The sequence below is a fragment of the Oncorhynchus tshawytscha genome, linkage group LG07, assembly GCF_018296145.1.
Source record: "Oncorhynchus tshawytscha isolate Ot180627B linkage group LG07, Otsh_v2.0, whole genome shotgun sequence".
NCBI lineage: Eukaryota > Metazoa > Chordata > Actinopteri > Salmoniformes > Salmonidae > Oncorhynchus > Oncorhynchus tshawytscha.
Window position 1 is genome coordinate 63,440,434 of NC_056435.1, and position 19,399 is coordinate 63,459,832.

A 19,399-nucleotide genomic window follows, 5' to 3' on the forward strand; every position below is an offset into this window, starting at 1 on the left:
TTTGTTTAAATATTGTCATTATGGAGTCAATGTCTATATTTGTACTCATACAATGTCTTCAATTTATATTTGCCATTGACAAATATCTGTAAGCACTCTCCTGAATACCTGCAGTGGTAGATTGACATGTTGGATCTTGTCCATTGTTTTCTCCTTTAGCTGAGTTTAGACACTGCCCTGAAGCTACAGGTTCCAGACCAGCAGGGGGAAGGTCAGATGCGCAACTACTCCTTAGAAGACCTGAGAGATCTGCAAAACAAGCTCATGCTGATGTCTGGAAAGGGGGAGCAAAGCCAGAGTGAGGTGGATCACTTTACTGAGGTAAGGGGATTGGACACCAAGTGAACCATCACAAAACTGAAATTATATTTTACTGAAAATGTTTATTAATTAGATTATCATGCTACCTCAGGCTCCTTACGACATGCATTGACATATTACAATAAATATGGTTCTCTTTCAATTATTCACTTCAATATCTCACATGTCAGGATTCACTAGGAACACCTATTCTCTAAATAACCTATCAAAAGCATCTGATGGAGACAGACAGGTAGTGGCGAATGAGGTGAGTCCCTCACCTTCCTTAAAAGCCCTACTGCCCTCTGGTTACTCTTCCTCATGAAGAGAATTACTCTCTAGCTCTCCTCAGATTGACTGGATCCCTGTTTTGCTGCTGAACTGCTCACAAGTGAAGTGTGAATGATATCGAGCATAGGTCTTCAGACCCTGTCGAGAGGTTGACTACTGACCTGAAAGATGTTTTGTTTTGTTTAGAAATTCCCTTTCTACTTCTCAATCTATGTTGGTAGATAGCTTCATGGCTAGCTATTGAGACTCAGTTAGCCCATGTTGCGAGGCTAACTTAGCTAGCCTGATGAGAGGCAAGGGTGGAGGGACAGTCTCTATTGTTACTAATGCTCTCAGCTCTCAGGACACATCATTTGGCGACTCTGGGTCTTTTGAGCATCATGCACTACTGTTTATATGTCAGCCACCAGTGCTGGCAATAACCCTTTATAGGCCACTAAAGCACTGACCCACTTTCTTTACTGATTTCCCTGAACTATTGTCTATTTTCCTTGAGAACTATGATACAATCATTGTGTTGGGTGATTTTAATATTCATGTTTACAAACAGACTTGACTCCAATGCCATTGAATTTCAGAATCTTTTGAGCTCTATGGACTTATCCAACATGTTACTGGGCCCACCCATAACCACAGCCATATTCTGGACCTGGTTATTACCAAGTGGCTTTGTGTTGACATATCCTCTGTTGTTGATGATCTGATCACCACTGTGTATTTTTTACTACCTTGTTGCCCATAGCACAGAGTAATACTGAACGCATTGTTAAAAAACATTATCTATCTCAGAAGTTGCTACAGATTTTATTGAGTGTATGAACAGTACTCCAAAATTTATTCTGCCTCCTCTTGTGAGGATTTAGTTGATAACTTTAATAGCAAATTAAGGGCAACCATTGCTCCAGTAAAGTTGAAAAAGGCCACATCCAAATGGAGAGCCCCTTGGATGAGCGAGGAAACAAATACATTAAAGAGAAATTGCAGAAAGGCAGAGCGGAAGTGGAGAAATTCAAAGTTGCAGGTCCATTATGATATTCTGAGGGAGCAATTTGGCATATATAACAAGGCAATTAGAAAGGCCAGACGGGCAAATGTTTCTGACTTCAGAATGATTTGAGAGTGCTCTTCCTGATAAGTACTACCCCAGGATATTTCAGAGATAAGATAACAAGCATTAGGCTGGGTATCAGTCAAGCAAGACCTGATGAGAAGTTTGATGATATGTGCCCTAGCCTACCACGCAAAGGCACTATGGATTTATTTTCCCTGGTTGATACAGACATGCTCAGGAAGTGAGGAAAGTGATATCACAACTTAAGTACCTGCCTTCTCAATCCTATCCCCACCACCTTCTTCAAAACTGTTTTTAGTTGCCTATCCGAAGAAGTGCAAGCTATTGTTAATCCCTCCCTGTTCACAGTCACTTTCCTCACTGTACTAAAAACTGCTATGGTGAAAGCCCTTTTGACGAAAAGTTATCTAGATTCTTCTAGAACCTTCCATTCTTAAGCAAAATTCTGGAGAAATTGGTTTTCAAACAGCTAAATGATTTTAAAAGTGCCAACTGTCTTTTTGAAAAATTCCAATCTGGTTTTCGGGCCCACCACAGCGCAGAGACAGCCTTAATTAATGTGGTAAATGATCTTAGAGCCAACACAGATGCCAAACAGCTCTCTGTCCTTGGATTTAAGTTCTGCATTCGACACTGTTGACCATGATGTCCTTCTGGACAGACAGGAGAGGTGAGGGGGCCTCTCCAGTCCAGTTCTAAATTGGTTAAGGACCTATTTAACCGGTCAAGAGTTTTTTGTCACCCTTGGTGAACATAACTCAGAGAAAATACATATCACGTGACGTTCCACATTGTCTTATTTTGGGTCCGGTAAAGCACATCCAATTTTACATTGCACATTGCACATTGCACATTTTAACTCACGGGCTATAAATACAAAACAGGGAAAAAACCTAGGTGTTATTTTAGATTCTGAACTCAATTTCGAATCACACATTAGGAATGTGACCCAAATACACAGATGCCCTTCCTCACCTTCTTGGTGAGTACTCGCTCGATTTCGGGCCTCTGAGGGTTGCTGATTTTGGGCCTACGGAGAGCATGTCTTTGCGATATGGGAGTTGGCTATATCCCCAGATGTCAAATATAGAAACAAATAATTGAAAGAGAACATAAGGTTACTCGCGTAACCCTGGTTCTCTGATATTATGAGTGATATATCGCACCGCATTCCCATGCTTGCAAGAGCGCAAGGAAGAAACACATGCTTGAGAATAATCAGAGGACTGGAGAGTAGCTCCTTTTAAGGAAGGTGAGGGGCTCACCTGATTCACACTCTACCTCTACCTGTCAGATGCTTTTGCTAGGTTCTTCAGAGAGTAGGTGTTCCTAGCGAAACCCCACATGTGAGATATCTCACTCATAATATCAGAGAACCTGGGTTATGCAAGTAACCTTACATTTCATGTGCAGAAACTGAACTGAATGTTTAGACACCAAATTGCCATCTTATCTTCTCAGGTTTTTGACAGTGTCCAGAGGCTAGCTGTAGCATTTGTAGATCTTTATGCTGCTGGGAACCCACTTTTTAGGGTTTGGGAGGCCAAGATTCACTGCAATATGGAAAGTGACACTGGTGTCACAATGGACTTCAACCTTGGCAACATCCTACGAAAGATCATGGTGGAGGGCAATGCAGTCAAACAGCTTACAGACCTGTGCAGGAAGATAGAGATGTGTTTGGATGACTGGAATAGATTCATGGACAAACAGAGATCTCAGCACTATTACCTCAACTATTTCACAGCAGAGCAGATAGTCTACCTTTGTAATGTTTTGACCGAAAATAATCTGAACAATAAATTGGAGGAAAACGTCTTGATGATGCTCTCTTTCATCAAACCTGACTGCTCTGTGTCAGAAGTGTGGGAGTCATGGATGACTTTTCAGAACCACGCCATGAATACAGCTGGGCAAGAGGAAGACACCAGTTGTCAGACTTTTATTAACCTTCAAAGTGACATGGAAAACTTAGATTCCTCTTTTGCAAGTGACAGAAAATGTACCATTGATGTTCTACAGAGCGTTGTAGACCAGGCTGTTGGTTTGCGAAAACTGGATCTGGTCTGGGATGCCTACATGAAAGACATGAGGAACATTATCCAGTACTCTTTAGACATCAGAAGCCTTGGCAGTCTGCTAGAGGTGTTGGCCAACAAACAAAGCCAGGAACAAGAGGAGGAAGAGGAGCTTTTAGAAACAAGTGAGAATACAGTCAGTAGAAAGCTCCCGAAAGGCTTCTTCACTGGGCAACCTAATCTCATTATCTGCCCACAAGATAAAATCTTGACTGTAAGCGTCTGCTTATATATGACCAGTGAGGATGAGCAGCTGCCTACTTACGATGAAGTTCTCCTGTGTACCCCTGCCACGTCATATGAGCAAGTGGAGCTTTTCTTCAGACGATGTCTCACACCGGGCTACATGGGTGAGAAGATCTATGCCTTGCTCTTCGCAGACCAGTTGAGCTATGAGGTGAGCTATGCAGTGGAGAAGTTCTTTCAGAAACTGAGTTCCTGCTTTCGGAGCAGCTATAGGCTGGTGATCATCTGCAGCGCAGAAAGAGAGCACAACTACATTCCCTCTGCCTTCAGTCACTTCAAACGGGACATTGTCCCTCAGGAGTCTCCTGGACGGATACAGAAATACCTGTCCCGGCACTACACTGTCCCCTCACACCAGGCCAGTGCTGCATCTGTGTTCATAGGTAGACACTTTGTTGGGATTGTGTCTTCCAAGAGGGCTGGAGTTGGTGAGTTTATTGAGTTTTGTCACTTTACATGATCCTATGGTGTCTGATATTGGTTTTCCATTGTAATCTTCGTAAAAAAGAATATAATTTTTTAAGTGATTTTTTTAAATCCCAAAATTATTTGATATTTTCACGTGTTGAATTTCATGAACAATAATGCATTCATACTTACAATACTACTATGAGTTTTCAAACAGAAATTATTCAATGACCGTACATTTGACCTAAATCTTTGAAGAGCTGAATCAAATGTTTTATTTATCCGCAGGAAAATCTCTGTACATACAAAGGTTGTATGATAAACTGGAGGGAACCATGAGAATAGGAACCACATTCCACAAATGCATTCGCTTAATTGAGCCCAAGGTTGATGAGCATATCATTCTTCGGTCCTTGTTTGACACACCAGAGAAGAAGGAACACAAAATCTTTCATTTTGATGTCACATCCTCAGTAAGGATACTTGGTATTGTTAAGATATTGAAAATGTTTATATATTTTCTGTTTCAAGTGCTTTATATGCTTGCTATTTATGTTATTCAGGTACAGAAAGGACTGCATGAATTTCTTTTCAAACTGTTCTTCCTGCGTTACCTGGCCGATTCGGATGCGCTAATGTGGAAATGCAGCAGCAAGGACTTGTATATCATCGAGACACTACAATCCACACATGAACTGCCCAGATCTGCCTCAAGAGCTGTAAGTGACAATCTATTTGTATTTTGTCATGTCATGTGAAACGGTTGGATGTATACAGTTAAATGTCCCTACCAAACCACCAGTGGCTAGCGTGTTACCATTCAATTATAACTCGATATTGAAGGGGATACATCACCCAAATTACGAAATCACGTAATCTTTTCTTTACCTTGAATGTCATCCCTATGGGGTGGAGTCTACAACCCAATATTTGGCTTTGTTTACTTAGATACGGTCAACTACGGCTAGCATTAACATGGTTTTCACACAGCAATTGTAATATATCGTAAAACTACTTATTATATACTTTTTGTGTTAGACGTCCCATTTGTGTTGTGTAGGTTGGGTTTGTCAAAATACTTAATATGGCATGTATTTGTCTGTCTAGGATCCGATGGGACACGTTCCTCTCTTTGAGGTCTTTCCAAAGGTCTTCTGCCGTCCCCCAAAAGAGGTTATGTGGTTGGAAATGAGAAATGGAGATGATCCAGAGCTGAAAAGTGAAGACCCACTCATGGATGACCAGTGTTTTAGGAGTGAGGCCTTTCAAAGACCATACCAGTATTTAACACGGTTCCATAGGGGTGAGAATCTTGACAGCTTCACCTACCAAAGAGTTGAAGGAACTCATGCAGAGTGCCTTCAAATGCTCTTCATCTACTGTGGCATAAGTGATCCGTCCTGGGCAGAGCTGAGGAACTTTGCCTGGTTCCTCAATCTTCAGTTGCTAGACTGTGAGACATCGGCCTTCTGCAACTTTCAGTTCATTGGAGACACTCTTAGGGGATTCAGAAACTTTGTGGTTGACTTCATGATCTTGATGGCCAAGGACTTTGCCACTCCATCTCTCTGCATCACTGACCAGAGCCATGGGAGACAGCAGATGGACCTCAATGGACTCAACGAAAGGGATCTAGCCCCGTTCCTCATTCGAAAGAGATGGGAATCAGAACCGCATCCATATATCTTCTTCAATGATGACCATGCATCCATGACCTTCATTGGATTTCACCTACGGGAGAACAAGAAGAATGGGGTTGATGCCATTAATCCATCAACAAATGTGGTGATCAAGAGAAACATTATGACCAAAGATCTGTACAATGGCCTCAGACGTCAAAGAGTTCCATTTAACATTGACTTTGACCAACTTTCTCGGGCAGATAAGATTGTGCGTCTATGTAGCGTGCTGGGGATCAAGTGGCCAACAGACCCTGATGAAACATATGAACTCACCACCGACAACATACTGAAGATGATGGCAATTCATATGAGGTTCAGATGTGGCATTCCAGTCATCATAATGGGGGAGACTGGTTGTGGGAAGACACGACTCATCAAGTTCCTGTGTGAGTTGAGAAGGAGTGGAGCGCCCACCGAGAACATGAAACTGGTCAAAGTTCACGGAGGAACTACATCTGACATGATCTACACCAAAGTGCACGAGGCAGAGGCTGTTGCGGTTGCCAATAAGGAGAAACATGGTTTTGATTCTGTTCTTTTCCTTGATGAAGCTAATACCACGGAAGCTATAAGCAGCATTAAGGAGATCCTGTGTGACAACACTGTGCAAGGACAACAACTTGGCTACCAAACTGGACTGCAGATCATTGCTGCATGCAACCCTTACAGGAAACACACAGATGAGATGATCAAGAGGCTGGAGAAAGCTGGTTTGGGTTACAGGGTCCGAGCTGAAGAGACTGAAGAAAGACTTGGATCAATCCCTCTTCGGCAGCTGGTGTATAGGGTCCAAGTGCTGCCCCCGAGCATGATTCCTCTGGTGTGGGACTTTGGACAACTCAATGACCACACAGAGAAAATGTACATCCAGCAGATTGTGCAGAGAGTTGTGGGAAAAAATTCAATCAAACGAGTATCCATCAAGTTGATCACTGATGTACTGTCGTCATCGCAGAGATTTATGCGACAGAGGAAAGACGAATGCAGCTTTGTCAGTCTCAGGGATGTGGAGCGCTGCATGCAAGTTTTTGTGTGGTTCTACAAGAACCACTCAATGTTTTCTGAAGAGTTAAGGTCACTCTTCCAGAAACAACCCCGGGGGGAGAGGAACAGGTGTGACCAGGTACCCCCACCTGCTAGTGATCCAGTTGATTGGTCGCTGTTGATGGCTGTTGGTGTGTGTTATCAAGCCTGTTTAGAGACAAAAGGTGAGTACCAGAAAGAAATCTGCAAATTCTTTCCCCGTGTCCTCCCCCAAAAAATGAAGCAGGAAATCTCACTCATGCAGGATCTTCTCCTAAGTGGGGTCCCAATGGGAGAGACAATAGCAAGAAACAAGGCTTTGAAAGAGAATGTCTTCATGATGGTGATCTGCATTGAGCTACGAATCCCCCTGTTTTTGGTTGGCAAGCCTGGGAGCTCCAAATCTCTGTCCAAAACTCTGGTTGCAGATGCCATGCAGGGCCAAGCTGCACATTCCGAGCTGTACAAAAGACTGAAACAAATTCATCTGGTGTCCTTCCAGTGCAGCCCTCACTCCACGCCAGAGGGAATCATCAACACATTCAAGCAATGTGCCCGTTTCCAAGAGAGCAAGAATTTGGAGGAGTACATCTCTGTTGTTGTGCTAGATGAGATCGGATTAGCAGAAGACTCCCCCAAAATGCCTCTGAAAACACTGCACCCCTTACTGGAGGAAGGCTGCATTGATGACGAGCCATTGCCCCATAAGAGGGTTGGATTCATTGGTATCTCCAATTGGGCCTTGGACCCTGCTAAGATGAACAGAGGCCTCTTTGTGTCCCGTGGTGACCCAGACCAGAATGAGCTATTCGAAAGTGCGAAAGGCATATGCTCATCTGACAAGATGATTCTGGAGAAGGTTAAGCACCTCTTCAAACCCTTTGCCAAAGCATATATGAAGACTTGCAAGAAAGGCAAAGGGTTTTTCGGCTTACGTGATTACTACAGTCTGGTCAAGATGATGTTTGCCATCACCAAGATCTCTAAGCAGAGCCCTGGTGTGAACCAAATCATTGAAGCAGTCCTGAGGAACTTCAGTGGAAGGGATGATGTGGATGCTGTGTATATATTCACCAAACAGCTGTGGGGCAAATCGAATAAACCTGATTTGGATGGGATCAGCACTATTGATCTAGTGAAACAAAACATAATTCCAATTTGCCAAGACGAGGAGTGCCGATACCTTCTTGTCCTCACCAAAAACTATGCCGCCCTCCAGATTCTCCAGCAGACATTCTTCTCAGACCAGAGCCATCCAGAGATCATCTTTGGTTCCAGCTTCCCAAAGGATCAAGAGTACACTCAGATCTGCAGAAATATCAACAGAGTGAAGATCTGCATGGAAACTGGCCAGACTGTTGTGCTTCTGAACCTTCAGAATCTGTACGAAAGTCTCTATGATGCTCTCAACCAATACTATGTTTCACTTGGGGGTCAGAAGTATGTCGATCTTGGATTGGGAACCCATCGTGTGAAGTGCAGAGTTCACAAAAATTTCAGGCTTATTGTCATTGAAGACAAGGAGGTGGTCTACACACAGTTCCCGATTCCCTTGATAAACAGACTGGAGAAGCACTACCTGGACATCAACACTGTCCTCAAGAATGAAGGGAAGGAGATTGTAAAACAACTTCAGGAATGGGTCAAAGTGTTTGTCTCTTTGAAAAGCCAGCAATCCAAGACAAACAGATATCTTCCAACGGATGTCTTCATTGGCTACCACTCAGACACATGCTCCTCTGTAGTCCTTCAAGTTACAGAGAAGAAGAAAGATGAATCTGACATTTCTGACCCTCAAAGAAGAGCCCTGGATGAAGCCAAGTTCATCATGCTGAACTGTGCCACTCCAGATTCTGTCATTCGTCTGGATGGGACCAAATTGTCTGATGTTGAGATAGAGAAACTGACACAAATATATTTTGAGGAGCAGAAGCACAAATCCCTGGCTGACTTCATTGCATCTCACACACAGCTGGAGGAATGGTGCCATGCCCACTTTACAGAGGTAATTCACTTGACTATTTTATCTTTTGAAGAATATGGATTGCATTGAATGCATCTTGTATTCTTCTCACATATATTTTGGCTCTTTCTGAAGGTCACAACGTTTTCCCGGCAATTGACAGCAGGAGATATAAAACAGCTCCAGAATATCACAGAACTTTGCAACATCAAGCTGCTCTCACTGCAACAGTTTGACACAGAGCACTCCTTCCTCAAAGAAATCAGGTCTGCTTCAAAAGTTCAGCTTGTTTTTTTTCATTTGTATTAGTGTTACTGTGTAGATCATTCTTGAGAAAGATATTAGAAAATAACTTTGTTCCCTCTCTAGACAATTTCTTGACTCTACCTCTGCCGACAAAGTCCTCATCATCCAAACTGACTATGATGAGGCTTCCCAGAGCATGAACATTCTTGCATCTGCCAAGTGAGTCTTTTCTTTTTGGACTTATCATCACAACTATTGGATATTAACTAGTGGGATAGATTTGCAATATCCTGTTATATATATAGTGTCGTTTTTTGTGTCCTTTTTTTAATTTAAACTTTTTTGGTTTTTATCTCTATAGGTATTCATCCATAAATGAAATCAACAAACCAAAAGCTAATGGTGGCAATGGAAGGGTGTTTGTGTACTTCGTTACCAAACTGCCTCGAATTGAAGGTGGAACCTCCTATGTTGGATTCCATGGAGGTGAGATTTAAATGTTGTATAACATGCTGATATGATAATATGACCTCGCACTCCACAGAGAAAATGTTATCCATTCTGAAATGTTTTCAACGTTAAAGAGCAAGTTCCATCCACTTTGTTTTTGCAAAGGACCCTGGAAATCAGTTCACATTGATGACCTTAGAAGATCCAAAGAGTTTGTATCAGATGTCCAGTTCTTGAGAAACCTACCCATCAGCCAGCTGTTTGAGGACATGAAAGAGCCCTGTTATGGTAAATTAACTTGAATTGCTATTACACTCATTAGCACTAATGCCATAGTTAATAACACTTATTGTCAATTAGAAATAACTGAAAATAATTATTTGAAAGTAACAGTTTTTAATAACTTTCTTGTTTGATGAAGCAATGCAACCCGATACAGACACAGACTTCCAACCACCTGCACCAGATCACTCTGTAAGTATAATGGTGGTGTTTGATGAAGCAATGCAACCCGATACAGACACAGACTTCCAACCACCTGCACCAGAGCACTCTGTAAGTATAATCATGGTGTTTGATGAAGCAATGCAACCCGATACAGACACAGACTTCCAACCACCTGCACCAGAGCACTCTGTAAGTATAATCATGGTGTTTGATGAAGCAATGCAACCCGATACAGACACAGACTTCCAACCACCTGCACCAGAGCACTCTGTAAGTATAATCATGGTGTTTGATGAAGCAATGCAACCCGATACAGACACAGACTTCCAACCACCTGCACCAGAGCACTCTGTAAGTATAATCATGGTGTTTGACGAAGCAATGCAACCCGATACAGACACAGACTTCCAACCACCTGCACCAGAGCACTCTGTAAGTATAATCATGGTGTTTGATGAAGCAATGCAACCCGATACAGACACAGACTTCCAACCACCTGCACCAGAGCACTCTGTAAGTATAATCATGGTGTTTGATGAAGCAATGCAACCCGATACAGACACAGACTTCCAACCACCTGCACCAGAGCACTCTGTAAGTATAATCATGGTGTTTGATGAAGCAATGCAACCCGATACAGACACAGACTTCCAACCACCTGCACCAGAGCACTCTGGAAGTATAATGGTGGTGTTTGATGTTGCAATCAAAAACATGGATGTACTAAATGTTGCATAAGTTTGTATAAAGTTTATAGGTATGGGTAAGTTTTATGCATCTGAGCATGTTGTTGTTGTTATAGGCTGTGTTTGAAGTCACAGATCTAGTGCGAAGCTGTGTGCAGAGTGCAGTAAGCATGCTCAGAGATCAGGAGGACAGTGGAGCTCTCAGCACCAGGAGGGTGGAGATCCTGCTAACACTTATGGAAGATAGTGAGGATCTGAAAGGTTAGGAACTAACCCACAGTATTCCAGTGTTTTACTGTAGCTCCAAGACCCAAGCACTGTTTCAATGGTTAAAGTCCAGATCTAGAACTTTTATTACAAACTTTTATTACTTTTATGACATTATTATTTTTTTTACATGAGGGGTTCTAGATCTATGTGTTGAATTTTGTTTAGACATTTTTGGCAGACTTAGCTCAGATTGTAACGGCAAGTCAATAATATAGCTAAAGTTAATTGACTTTTACATGTATTGATATACTTGATCTCGGTATTGTGCCCTAAAGCTGTGTTCCTGAAAACCCTGAGGAGCCGCCTTCACTCTCTTCTGGAGAGCCACGAGAGAAACATCCCCTCCCCCAAGTACTGGGTGTTAACAGAGGCATCCAACATCAATGCTCTTCAAGAGGGGGGGACTTTCACGTATGTTAATCAATGATACTGCACTGTTAACTCAGCTCACATAAAGTCTATCATTTCATTCATGTTCAAATGATCATTTGTTCTCATCGTTTAGGAGTATAGTCTGTCCATATGCTGTATGTGTTCCCCAGACAAACTCTGTGGAAGAAAATCCAAGCAGTGGTCACACCCGTTTTGGCTCAGTTGGTCTCAGTTATCGACAGGGACTGTAATCTGGACCTCCTCCTAGACGTCAATTGTGGGGAAGAAGTCAAGAAACTGTGGCTGGAGATATTCGGCAACAACGAGATGCTTGATATTCCTCTTGTCAAAGTGGATTCCAAGTAGGTGGTTTTACTCATGTGCGATGTAGCAAGAGTATTTCTGTGTTACCACCAGGTCCAACACACTCTATTTGTGTAATTCCTACAGTTCTGAGTCTAAGACCATTCTGGTACAGAGCCATATCACAGCTGAGAGGACCATGCGCTCCAGTATGCCCTTCAGCTGGAGGATCAGAGATATCCTGGATGAACTAATGATGCAAACTCAGCAGTACGAAAGTAAATAATTGAATGCCTTCTTTTTTTTCTGAAAGATACATTTAAATTGTTCTTAAATGCAGTTATCAAAACTTACCAAGGGAGACACAAATGATAAATGTGTCTTAAAGTTCTTAATTTGTGTGTATGTGTGTTAATGTGAACTGGGTGGATCAAGCCTTGAATGCTGATTGGTTGAAAACCGTGGTATATAAGCACTCCCAAGTGGCGCAGTGGTCTAAGACACTTTATCTCAGTGCAAGAGGTGTCACTACAGTCCCTGGTACGAATCCAGGCTGTATCACATCTGGGCATGATTGGGTGTCCCAATTGGGTGTCCCCGTTTGTGATATTTGCCCAAAAATACCACGGCTAAGGGCTGTTGCTTCGTGCATAAGAACATCCCTTAGCCGTGGTCAATTGGCCATATACCACACACCTCCTCGGGCCTTATTGCTTAAACAATGATCTGAAACATTAGAAAGGTTTTCACTATGTTTGTGTGTTTCTTAACTCTGATCACTCACTTACAGTATTTTTAGTTGCAGAACTTGCATAAACTTTACATTTTTCTCTGAAGGACACAGTCCTAGGCAGTTCGAGGAATTCTTTCCGAAAATCCCCCTTGGTCAGTATATGGCTACAATGAATGAAAAAATGCAGAGGGAATTTTTTCAAAGGTACCTGCAGGATTTCATTGCCATGACGATGAAAGTGTCTTCAGCGGGGGAGTTAAAGGTAAGTTATTGCACAGTTCTTCAACATCTTCATACAAATAGTAAATCGCTCAAAGCGCTAATGCTGCAATTAGACGAGGGATGCAACAAAAAAAAAGCAATATTAGTCGGCATAGCAGGACAAGAAAGCAAATAAGAGGGTGACAGCAAAAGCAAGCCAGCACGACGCTATGCATTACTATTGCGATTGCAGTAAACAAACAGTGCAAATCAATGCTACGGCAGATGGCAAAAGATTCCTGTCTACCGTGGCGGCTGACGGCGTTCACTGCCAGTGTCAACGGCATTTATCTCATAGAAAACAATGACATCCAGTTTGCTGTCTACCTCCTACCATCTAAACACAGTATTAGCCTCCATTTAGGAATGGGTAATTCATATTTATAGTCAGATTTGATATACCATGCCTACACATCAATTAGGTGATCCTAATGAATATGTAACACTCTTCTCAGCTTCTGTGTGACGCCCTGAACAGCTGTGTGAATGAGCTCCGGAGGCGACGAAAAGCTCCAAGTGAAGAGATTCCATCCATACCCCTGATCCACTCGGCCTACCACATGTACCGCACCCGCCTTCAGAACCTGTCCAGGATGATGTCCCTGCAGCCACAGGTGGCCCTTCACTTGCAGCGAAACCCACAAGTGAAGGATAGCCCAGTGATGGTAGGTTCAGAGATTTTCCACACACTGCTACATTTAGTTATGTGAAATCCGTGTTTAGGGGCAAAATGTTTGTGTTTATGAGTGCATGATAGTAGTTGAACTTTTACCAGTGTATTGAAAGGAGGCTCCCTACATGCTATTAAAAATGTCATATTATGAAATGGTTCGTTCCGGCCAAGCAATCTGATTGGTCAAAAGTGTTCCAGCCGTGTTGTTATTGAGCACTTTATCACTTTGTGATCAGTCCGCCTGTGGCTTGTTCCTAGTGATCGACCGCATCACGTTGTGATCAGTCCGCCTGTGGCTTGTTCCTAGTGATCGACAGCATCACTTTGTGATCAGTCTGCCTGTGGCTTGTTCCTAGTGATCAACCGCATCACGTTGTGATCAGTCCGCCTGTGGCTTGTTCCTAGTGATCGACCGCATCACGTTGTGATCAGTCCGCCTGTGGCTTGTTCCTAGTGATCGACCGCATCACGTTGTGATCAGTCCGCCTGTGGCTTGTTCCTAGTGATCGACCTCATAACTTTGTGATCAGTCCGCCTGTGGCTTGTTCCTAGTGATCGACCTCATAACTTTGTGATCAGTCCGCCTGTGGCTTGTTCCTAGTGATCGACCGCATCACGTTGTGCCAGACCTGCTCTTGTATTATTGCTTTCGTAACCATTTCTCTGCCTCACTCTAACAACAGGTTCTGGACGTGTACGCAGCAGTTGCCTGTGTTGAGCAGCTGGGGCCTCCTGTGTTGGACTCTAATAGCCAGTGCCAAGACTGGCTGACGCAGGTGAAAAGACTGCAGGGGTCTATGGAGCTGGTCTGCTCCCAGGGAAGCCTGAGGCAGTATGGAGAGAGGAGCCAGGAAATGTTTAACTATATCCGGTGAGAGAAATGGCCATTTGAAAGACTAGAGAGAGCCAAACATTAGACTTTTTGAAAGTAGACTTTTTATTTTATTATACAATTCTGAAAAAAACATTTTTGATGCAATAACGCAAGAACACATGATATTCAAAAAACAAGCAGCAGCAGTTACAGTGCCTTCAGAAATGATTCCCACCCCTTGACATTTTGTTGTGTTACAGCCTGAATTAAAAATGGATTAAATTGAGATTTTGTGTCACTGGCCTACACACAATTCCCCATAATGTCAAAGTGGAATTATGTTTTTAGAAGTGAATTTAAAATGAATAGCTGAAATGTCTTGAGCCAATAACTATTCAACTCCTTCATTATGGCAAGCCTACATAAGTTTAGGAGTAATTATTAGTCACATAATAAGTTACATGGACTCACTCTGTGTTCAATAATAGTGTTTAACATGATTTTTGAATGACTTCCTCATCTCTGTACCCCACACATACAATTATCTGTAAGATCCCTCAATCGAGCAGTGAATATCAAACACAGATTCAACCACAAAGACCAGGGAGGTCTCCCATGCCTCGCAAAGAAGGGAACCTATTGGTAGATGGATTTTTTTTAAAGCAGAAACTAAATATCCCTTTGGGGATTGTGAAGTTATTAATTAGGCTTTGGTTGGTGTATCAATACAACCAGCCACAACAAAGATACAAGCGTCCTTCCTAACTCAGTTGCCAGAGTAAAAGAAAACCGCTCAGGGATTTCACCATGAGGCCAATGGTGACTTTAAAACAGTTACAGAGTTGAATAGCTGTGATAGGAGAAAACTGAGGATGGATCAACAGCATTGTAGTTACTCCACAATACTAACCTAAATGTGTCGTGGAAATTCATACTGAGAGAGACTTTGTCATTTCTTCAAACAATCATCTTTATTTAATATCGATTAATTATTGCAATAATGAAACTAGTCAAACCAACACTCTTGACTGTTGGGCCGAGCAGCCTAACCTTTACAGAAATGCAGAGTTTTTTATATAGCCGACACTAAGAAGGCTTAGTCATGGCTGGTCCCACCCCTCCCATTCAGATCAAGAGGCATCATAAGCCACTCTGGGTTCATCCGGTCGTTATCTGCAGGGGGTTGTTGTCTTAACTCCACCCTGGCTTAGTTTCCCAGTTGCAAGGATGATTTTGAGACAATGAGGGATTGTTCTACTCCTAAGCTATCCCTAGTAAAACACATTCTTGTCTATGCAATGCAGTCGTTAACTCATTTGCCATCTCTAGTGACCATGCGCCCAGATTAGCTGCAGGGAACTAGAGTGGAGACCATTAAAACACAGCATTTGTAGGACAGAAATGTCTTACAATTAGTTACATATTAATTGTTAACAATTAATATCAAATAAATAATGTAAATAGATAATTATTCTATCACAATTGACAGAGTGAAAATAAGGAAGCCTGTACAAAATACAAATATTCCAAACATGCATCCTGTTTTCAATAAGGCACAAAGTAAAACTGCAAAACAATTGGCAAAGAAATTAACTTTATGTCCTGAATACAATGCGTTATGTTTGGGGCAAATCCAACAATGCACATCACTGAGAACCTATCTTAATATGTTCAAGCATGGTGGTGGCTGCATCATGTTATGGGTATGCTTGAAATGGTTAAGGACTGAGGAGTTTTTTAGGATAAAAAGAAATGGAATAGAGATAAGCACAGGCAAAATCCTAGAGTGAAACCTGGTTCAGTCTGCTTTCCACAAGACACTGGGAGATGAATTCACCTTTCAGCAGGACAATAACTTAAAACACAAGGCCAAATATACACTGGAGTTGCTTACTAAGAAGACAGTAAATGTTCCTGAGTGGCCAAGTTACAGTTGGGACTTAAATCAGCTGAAAATCTACAGCAAGACTTGAAAATGGCGGTCTAGCAATGATCAACAACCAACCAACTTGACAGAGCTTGAAGACTTTTAAAAATTATATTGTGTAAATATTGTACGATCCAGGTGTGCAAAGAGACTTAGCCAGAAAGACTTACAGCTGTAATTGCTGCCAAAGGTGATTCTAACATGTATGATCTCAGGGGTGTGAATACTTATGTAAATTAGATATTTCTGTATTTAATTTCCAAGATTATTTAAAAAATATATATATTTAAGTCATTATGGTGTACTGTGTGTAGATGAGGGAAATAAAATCATATTTAATCAATTTTGAATTCAGGCTGTAACAGAACAACATGTGGAATAAGTCAAGGGGTATGAATACTTTCTGAAGGCACTGTATATGAATACCTGTATTCACTTGTGAATTTGGCCGATAGGTTGCGTCTTTGACCTTTCTTTTTGATGTAGACTTTTAAGAAAAATATTTTAGGTTTTCTGTATGATAAACTTTTATTACAATGTAATTGTACTCATCCCAGATATGTCTAATACCCCCAGAATTAATAACGATTTGTCCTTGTTTCTGTTTCCAGTAATAATTGGAACCATATCTGCATCCTCTCTCTGTTTGTGGAACACATGCTGCTAGGCTTTGAGTTTGAGGAGAGGGAGCTCAAGTCTCTGGTCCTTGATCACACTCATACCTTAGGCAAAGTAAGTTTATCTGGTATATTTTGTTTTGACTAACTTAACATGCTACTGAGTGATATTCTATATCACCATTTTCGCATTTGTACCCTAAGTTTTTTCTTATGTATGGTTTATTTTCATCCCATATTTGAGGTTTCACACCCTTCAGACTTAATTTGCCCTATGTGATCTTGACCTTTGTAAACAGTTCTATCCAAATAAACATTTTGCTTATTTAACTTGTGGGCTAAATCAGGTTCACACAGAATGTGTATTGGTAGACTTAAACAAATCTACTGGTCATGGGCTTACAAAACAAATACACCTGTACCATGTCAGATATAGAGTTGAAATGTATACACCTCACACTCATGGTTATGGGCTTAAAGAAAGTTCAGATGTATTACAATATTACTCTTTATATACATCACAGAAAACTGAAATATAACAAAGCTGTTTATCATAGAAACACCGGATTTCCGGCATTTATTTAAAAAAAAAGTGTATTCATTATGAAAAATATGAATAACATTCCACCCATGAGGCCACTAGGTTGTTAGACTGCAGGAAAGGGCTATTTCATTTATTGGACTGCTATTTGTATCTTGTATGACAGATTCTGTCAAAACATTCAGACGTCAAATCTGAGGAACCCTTTGCAGCCGTCATTAAAATACTGAAGTCATGCAAGAAAGGAGCAAGTGATCTTATTTGCAAGTAAGGTGCAATTGGTTTCTTTATTTTGTTCTAAATGGATTCATATAATTTGTCTATGTTATTTGCTGTCGCTGATAAGCTGTCCCTTACGGAAAGAACACATGAATTTTACATGTGAACACATTTAAAGTGTTCCAAAAACATTTGAAATTAGATTTTCCACATGTGAAATCATGTGGTTTTTCTGTAAGGGATATACAGAATTTGATGGTATTACCATATGTTGTTTCACTTAGGTTTGATCTCCAGTGCCCTGTGTGTATGGGGGAACCAGAGGACCCCGTGGACCTGCCCTGTCACCATATTTTCTGTCTGACCTGTGTCAGAAGACGTGTCAACGTGGGCCAGATGTACTGCCCCATGTGCAAACAGGAACTCCCAGATGACTTTGAGGTGAAAGTGTCTGAAGACGTACGGTGGGTGTGTTTTACAGTTTTGACTATGGATACCGGGACAGTACTTTCTCAGTGAGTGTCTAATCTGTCTCCTATGGTTTTGCAGAGCTTCCATCACCCTAAATGGCCATTTCAGACGGAGTTGCAGTGCGTTTTTCATAAACCTCGTCACTACTGTGTGCTTCAAGGACAACATCCCCCCATCAAAGGGTGTCATCCTGCAGCTGTTGTCCTTCCTCATGGTCGAGACAGACCCGATTCCACTCATCAGAGGTACCCCCCCCAAACACACACACGTACATACAGTACCAAATCAAATCAAATTGTATTGGTCACATACATGGCTAGCAGATGTTAATGCGAGTGTAGCGAAATGCTTGTGCTTCTAGTCCGACAGTGCAGTAATATCTAACAAGTAATCTAACAAATTCACAACGACTACATGAGTAATGTAGGATATGTAAACATTATTAAAGTGGCATTATTTAAAGTGACTAGTGATACCATTATTAAAGTGGCCAGTGATTTGAGTCTGCATGTTGGCAGCAGCATCTCTATGTTAATGATGGCAGTTTAACAGTCTGATGGCCTTGAGATAGAAGCTGTTTTTCAGTCTCTCAGTCCCAGCTTTGATGCACCTTTACTGACCTCGCCTTCTGGATGATAGCGGGGTGAACAGGCAGTGACTCAGTTGGTTGTTGTCCTTGATGATCTTTTTTGTCCTTCCTGTGACATCGGGGGCTGTAGGTGTCCTGGAGGGCTTTGCCCCCGGTGATCTGCAGACCGCACTACCATCTGGAGAGCCTTGTGGTTGAGGGCAGTGCAGTTGCCGTACCAGGCGGTGATACAGCCCGACAGGATGCTCTCGATTGTGCATCTGTAGAAGTTTGTGAGGGTTTTAGGTGACAAGCCAAATTTCTTCAGCCTCCCGAGGTTGAAGAGGCGCTGTTGTGCCTTCTTCACCACGCTGTCTGTGTGGGTGGACCATTTCAGTTTGTCTGTGATGTGCACGCCAAGGAACTTAAAACTTCCACCTTCTCCACTACTGTCCCGTCGATGTGAATGGGGGGTGCTCCCTCTGCTGTTTCCTGAAGTCCACGATCATCTCCTTTGTATTGTTGACATTGAGTGAGAGGTTATTTTCCTGACACCCTCACCTCCTCCCTGTAGGCTGTCTCCTCGTTGTTGTTAATCAAAAAAAGTTTGGACACACCTACGCATTCCAGAGTTTTTATTTATTATTACTATTTTGGGATGTTGTATTTTTCATAATAAAAATAAATAAATGCTGAAAATCCAGTGTTCATAGGAAACAAATAATACTCATGGAATCA

General features: G+C 41.9%; 1 protein-coding gene across 1 annotated transcript in view; it reads left to right on the plus strand.

The window, feature by feature from the left end:
• The window catches only part of LOC112255352 (E3 ubiquitin-protein ligase rnf213-alpha), a 63,129-nt gene that overhangs the window by 29,233 nt on the left and 14,497 nt on the right, over positions 1-19,399 (plus strand). Inside the window, exons 25-45 of the mRNA XM_042323728.1 lie at positions 160-321; positions 3,125-4,415; positions 4,684-4,868; positions 4,959-5,114; positions 5,503-9,105; positions 9,199-9,329; positions 9,433-9,528; positions 9,671-9,795; positions 9,925-10,047; positions 10,181-10,935; positions 11,009-11,153; positions 11,438-11,573; positions 11,705-11,896; positions 11,985-12,115; positions 12,675-12,832; positions 13,287-13,496; positions 14,188-14,375; positions 16,857-16,977; positions 17,570-17,670; positions 17,907-18,086; positions 18,172-18,338. Coding sequence (XP_042179662.1) covers positions 160-321; positions 3,125-4,415; positions 4,684-4,868; positions 4,959-5,114; positions 5,503-9,105; positions 9,199-9,329; positions 9,433-9,528; positions 9,671-9,795; positions 9,925-10,047; positions 10,181-10,935; positions 11,009-11,153; positions 11,438-11,573; positions 11,705-11,896; positions 11,985-12,115; positions 12,675-12,832; positions 13,287-13,496; positions 14,188-14,375; positions 16,857-16,977; positions 17,570-17,670; positions 17,907-18,086; positions 18,172-18,338 — 8,356 coding nt within the window. The remainder of the gene's footprint in view (positions 1-159; positions 322-3,124; positions 4,416-4,683; positions 4,869-4,958; positions 5,115-5,502; positions 9,106-9,198; positions 9,330-9,432; positions 9,529-9,670; positions 9,796-9,924; positions 10,048-10,180; positions 10,936-11,008; positions 11,154-11,437; positions 11,574-11,704; positions 11,897-11,984; positions 12,116-12,674; positions 12,833-13,286; positions 13,497-14,187; positions 14,376-16,856; positions 16,978-17,569; positions 17,671-17,906; positions 18,087-18,171; positions 18,339-19,399) is intronic.